The 6,191-nt window shown below is 40.4% G+C and overlaps 1 protein-coding gene across 2 annotated transcripts in view; it reads left to right on the top strand.

Annotated features, from left to right (window-relative positions):
- Positions 1–6,191, top strand: part of ncoa1 (nuclear receptor coactivator 1) — a 65,227-nt gene that overhangs the window by 43,069 nt on the left and 15,967 nt on the right. For both annotated transcript variants that reach the window (XM_031321745.2, XM_031321743.2), the window contains exons 6-8: positions 168–345; positions 4,596–4,775; positions 5,975–6,067. In XM_031321745.2, coding sequence (XP_031177605.1) covers positions 168–345; positions 4,596–4,775; positions 5,975–6,067 — 451 coding nt within the window. The remainder of the gene's footprint in view (positions 1–167; positions 346–4,595; positions 4,776–5,974; positions 6,068–6,191) is intronic.

Here is a 6,191-nt window from a genome sequence, read left to right as displayed (position 1 = left end):
GGAACGTTCAAAGGTTGTTTTAGTCGTGCAGAAGAAAACTCAGATTGGACAGATAGTCTAGCTAGCTGTCTGGATTTACCCAGCAGAGATCTGAGGAGCAGTTAACAATAGTCCTCAGAAAGATTTTTACTCTAAACTCAACTCGCACAATCTGATTTTCCATCCAGGCCCTTGATGGGTTTTTCTTCGTCGTCAACCGGGAGGGTCGCATCATCTTTGTTTCAGAGAACGTGACGGGTTACCTTGGATACGCCCAGGGGGAGCTGATGACCTCAAGTGTCTACAGCATCCTCCATGTGGGAGACCACAATGAATTTGTTCGCAATCTGCTGCCCAAAAGCCTGGGTAAGTGTGCTGGAAGTATGGAGGAGTGTGCATGCATCCGCTGTCTTAATACTTTACATCCTAGGTTTAAGATGCCAATAGTCGTTATTTTTTTAAAGATATTTGGTAATTGCATTTTCAGTATCTTCAAATTTTACAGTTTCCATGCCAATGGAACCAATTAGGGAGATGGGTTTTGGCAGCAGAATCAGAATGTAGTCCTAAATACAGATAATTAACTTGGTTTATTTATGGAAAATACTGTAGCTAAAGCACATTTGAAGAGCCACGATGAAGGACAGAGTGAAGAACTGTGGAAATTTTGAATTAAAAGTTTTTAAGTGTTTTTGACAAAGCTGCAAAATGGGCTCGGACAGGGTCAGAGTAAAGAGAATGTGTGGGTGAGTGTGAGGATTGAGGGAAGAGTGTAACAATGACTTTCTTCTTTGTGATAATGTTATTTTATTTTTTTTAAGCCACAACCTTGAGAAGAGATTATAGTGAAAACGGAGGGGGGATGAGGGAGGTTGTATAAGGATAAAGGAGTGCAGTAGGCAACAACAATTTTTCTGTTCTGATCTTCTAACTGCTTTTAATGTTGTGTCAGTCACTACAGCTCTCCTTTCTACCTGAAACGCAGATCTTTAAAACCCACTATCATATAGAAACTAAATACAAATTACATTTTAGCCACACACGCATTACTCTTAGGGACTGTTCAGTATTTATGGAATGGACCACCGGAGGAAAATAGGGGAGGGTCATGTCTTTTTATTCTTTGTTGAGGGGAGGGTCATCCAATTTTTTTTAGTCTAGGGGGGAGGGTCACCCAACTTTTGTATTCATGAGAACAGCAACATTTCAAAGTGGCTTGTTTGGTGCATATTTATCCATGTAGCCCCATGTAGCTCTCTCAGTCTCGGCCCCTATCACTAGCAGATGGGTCCCTCCCTGTTTAGTCAGCCAGACAATTTGAACTGTAGCTTTAGAGACCGTGGGATTTCCCGAACTGAATAAATCCCGCTCGCACATATATACACAAAACTGCTTTGCTAGCTTCATCGTGTTGTAACTAAGACATCTGATGAAAAAATAATGTTATTCATTAGCGTGATTGCCATACTGTTTAGTTCAAAAACATCCAAAACACCGTACGAAAACATAACGGACCAGACGCAAGCTTTTATTTTGAAAAGTCAAAGCTTGCGGACTGCACCAAGCCGGGAGGGCATGAGATGATGGCATGAGACGGGAGGTCTCCAGGCTGCAGCCATACCCGACTCAAATATCCTTTCGGTCTCGGTGAGATATATATATATATATATATATATATATATATATATGCCTTTTCAGGGCATTTGAGAAGGAAGGAGTGGTAGCATGCAAGCTTTCAAATTCAAATTCTCGTCAGAGAAATGGAGTTTTGGATAACATTCAGCTTTGGCAGCTTTACCTATATGCTAAAATATACAATGACTGAGGAAGCCTAGTGACGAGTCCATAGCAACCAGTGTTGAATTTGTTATTACCCAGTGTGCTTTGCTGAATGGTCTCAATGTTTTATTGTTTTATTTCATGTGAATACTAGTTTACTAGATGAGTAACTTAGTATTTGAAGTAATGCAGGAAGTGTTTCCACAACAATGTTAGTGAGTAAATCTACTGAAATGGCCACCATAACAGAGGAGTGTGATGCGTAAGATGAGAATGCAGAGGTTTAATCACGTATGTCATGGCTGTAAGCGAGCAAGCGCAAACCAGTACAGAATGCATCAATACATTGTTAGGGAGGGTCATCCCTTTTTTCCATATCATTTTGGAGGGTCATCCAAAATGTATTGCTGGTGAAGGGAGGGTCAGGTCTTTTTTGATTAAAGATCCCAAAACTCCTCCGGTGGCCCCGGAAATAAATGACGAACAGTCCCTTAGAGGAGGGTCTTGTAGGTGAGATTTTAGGGTGCTTTGTTTTATAAACTGAACCCAAAAAAGAAAACAAAAAACAAATGTGACAACTGGGCAAAATAAAGAAAATACCCTTTTCTTAATACGGTGTGTAGCAGCTGCAAGTGTCTGCTGCATTCATTTTGAGCCAGGAGTGATTACTCACTCAACAACGTTGGCATCTTCCAGCAACCTTGAAAAAACATTTGAAATGAGCCAAGAGGACATTTGGATTTGGCTTGCTTACTGGAAATCAGGTGCCCAATTCAATAAAGCGATTTTGAGCATTGTTTAGACACAGATCCCAAATGGTGGCAGCGCCACATTTCACAATTTGTTGTCGCTCACAAATTGCAGATACATTTGCAACTCCTTCAGGGTTTTTGTGTGCTTGTGCATGGATTGCAAGTATGCTCATATATGTTCAAAATGAGCGCAAGGTGAAATTATCTCCTGCTGCAAATTTGGTGAAACGGACCCCAGGACTGTTGTTGTGTGAACAGAGCTGTCAAAGATACTAGTGCAAACTGATTGTTATTTTGAGGATGAAAAAGGATTTTTTTTTTAAACAGGTTTGTTCTCACTACTGCTACAGAAATTCTTAGTTGACTAACACACATGATTTTGTCAGACTATCGATTAGTGGATTTAAACAACAGATCTGTAAAACTGAGTTTCTGCAAAAGCACCACTTTAAATCTTGTGTTTACCAGTGATGTGCTCAAAGGTTTCTTGGAAATCAAATCAACCAGAGAAATCTTAGCAAACTAAGACCAAATTGACAGATTAATCGACAAAGAAGCGGCCCTAGAAATTATCTCATCCTGCAAATTTGGTGAAACGGACCCCAGGACTGTTGTTGTGCTAACAGAACTGTCAAAGATACTATTGCAAACATTATTTATTTGAGGAAAAATGATTGTTTTTTTTAAAGTGCTCATTATGTGCTTTTCGGCTTTTTCCCTTTCCTTTATTGTGTTATTTATGTTTTTGTGCACCTTATAGGTTTACAAAGTGAAAAAGCCCAAAGTCCCCCCCAAAGGGACTTACCATCTCCAACAGAAAACACTGTTCACAAACTGCTCCAAACAGCTCTATTGTAGTCCAGCCTTTACTTCAGAGACAAACGTGGTCACTTTGTAACACTATAATGCTCGCCTAGCTGCTAGCGTGGCACGCCCTCATACTCTGCAACTGACAAGCTAGCAGTACTTACTGTGCATGTGCGACTCCCAACAAAGATGGAATAGAAGTGTGATGTCTCACTCTGTAGCTAAAACAGAGAGCTCAATACACAGGGTGAAAAGAGGAGCAGCAAATTCTGAAAATGAAATCACATAAACCTATTCTGGTACAACCTCTAAATACAATTATGAACCTGAAAATTGGCAAAATATGAGCACTTTAACAGGTTTACTCTTTTAAATAAAGGGAAAGAAAAAAAGCTTAATCTAAGAAATGTTACAAAAATAACAAAGAAGCAGCCATGTCTACGGGGATCACGGTTAAGCTGGTTAGCTCAGTTGGTAGAGCAGATGCACACATCACAGAGGTTTATGCCTCGACGCAGAAGGTCCAGGGTTCGAGTCCGACCTCTGACGATTTCCTGCATGTCTTTCCCCTCTCTCTCCCCCTTTCATAGCTGTCCTATCCATAAAAGGCAGAAATGCCCAAAACATAATCTAACAAAAAATACCTTGTATAACAAAACACCTATCATTTGAGTTGACCGCGGCCATGTCACCTTGATGTATATCAAAGTATCACATCGATTAGTTTTATTGTATGTTTAAAAACTTCCTTATCCTAACTCATAAAACATTTACAAAACCTTTTTTTTTTCTTCCTTCCTGCCTTTGCTGGCACACAGCTGCGTTTGTTGGCGCATTACTGCCGCTAGTAAGTCAGTGGAATAGTGTGAAACCTCTGGCAGGTGTTAATATGGAACCCACGCAACTTCTAGGCAAGACCCGCCCTTCAATAGCATTCGCACACTACTATTGGCCAGGTGTGCATGCTTACGCAAGGTAACGTAACCCGATTTGTTCAGGTCCTATCCCCTGACCAACCGGCTATCCTAACCCTAACCACTCGAGGTCAATGCCTAACCCCAACCAATCGAGCTCCTTCGTAGGGCGGGACTTGCCTAGAAGTTACGTGGGATCCATAATAACGCCTCTGGCAGGGATGCGTATTGCAGGACAAAAATAAACAGCGACCGGCTAATAAAAACATAATCCACATCCACAGGGTGCCTTTAACATCTCAATAACAACAGTTAATTGTACTTATCAATACTAAACTCTGTGTTTATGTTCCTCCCTGTCCAGTAAACGGCGTGCCGTGGCCACAGGAACCTGGCAGAAGGAACAGCCACACCTTCAACTGTCGCATGCTGAAAAGGCCACCGGACGAGATGGACTCCGAAAATCCGGAGGCTCGGCAGCAATATGAGATCATGCAGTGTTTCACCGTGTCCCAACCACGGACCATGCAGGAGGAGGGAGATGGTACATGCAAACGAACACACACACACACACACACACACACACACACGCACGAGTGCACTCAGTCAATAGATTGTACAGTTGTTAAAACCAATATCAATACAGAAGATTTATACAAGGAAATCTGTTTAAAATACAATGTATCTATAAAGTTTGTTCACCTTTATTTAGTTTTTATTTCTGTGAACGCCTTTCTTCTTATTTTTTTTAATTAAATTAGTGGTATAAATGCTGTGTATACTTATACCACAAAAGATACAAATTCTTATGACACTTGTTTTTGTATACCGGAGGACGCACGAGTATTCTTTAAGAGGGTGATAAATAGTTCAAAAATACTTGTCATGCAGATGTCTTTTTCTTTTAACTGAGTAAATGTTTTGAAGACACAATGCGCACATCCAACTATTCTTCTGTGCAGTTGCGGTGGAAATTATCACATACTTGGGGAAAAAAAAGGAAAATCCCTCACCATTTATTATTCTTTAACAAAATAATGGTGATGCTATAGCAAGAGCGAAGTGTGTGCTTTTCCTTTTTTTCATCTTTTTACTGAGAGAAAGTTTTGAATAGTTTTCAAACGATGTTGCAATGTTCCACTATCACAGCTTCCACTGTCTGACCAGTTGGACAGTGACCAGATTCTTGCAGGACATTTTTATATTTTCTTGGAGTCGTTGGTACAATGGCCTTGATAAAACTGAGTGATGCATTGCAGATTTACTGTGCTGTTGAACTGCTGCCTGCTTTTAGTCATTTTGATAAGAACTGGCTCTTGTGGATTGTAGAATTGTACTCACAGGGTTAGGGTTAGCTAACCCTTAATCCTACATCTTTCTATTTTTTGTGTCGATTTTAAGTCCCAACATCTGTTGTTTGCATCAGAGTTACGATTGACAGCTCATTTGACACATTTCCAAGCTTTGATCGGCCATTACAACTTGTCATTTATACAGAGAAGCCAAAATGATGATCAGATTTTTGACAGGTTGTCATGTATTTCTTACCAACTGCGTGTATCTGAGAAGGATATTAAAAAAATATAAATATATCTTTCCATGGCAGTTTTGACAGGCACATCTATTTTTTCTCTTTTTTTGTTTCCCTTTGTCCCCAATACCTTTGGTTTTCTGTGGCTTACAGTACCCGACACACACACACACACACACAAAATTCACCGCTCATTTCCTTTCTTTCTTCAGACCTGCAGAGCTGCCTGATCTGTATTGCCTGTCGGATACCTCGCGCCCAGCCTTTGAGCACTGAGTCTTTCATTACGAAGCAGGACCCTACAGGTAACACACACACACACACACACACACACACAGGTATAATATAATAGTCAGGATTCCTGGAATACGATGGACTTTTGAGAGGTATACTCCATATCTGTACATTACAGGAAAGTAGCATAATTTA

This window comes from Sander lucioperca, chromosome 19 (genome assembly GCF_008315115.2).
Source record: "Sander lucioperca isolate FBNREF2018 chromosome 19, SLUC_FBN_1.2, whole genome shotgun sequence".
Lineage (NCBI taxonomy): Eukaryota > Metazoa > Chordata > Actinopteri > Perciformes > Percidae > Sander > Sander lucioperca.
Note: the sequence above shows the minus strand (reverse complement) of the source record. Positions and strands in the feature narration are given on the sequence as shown.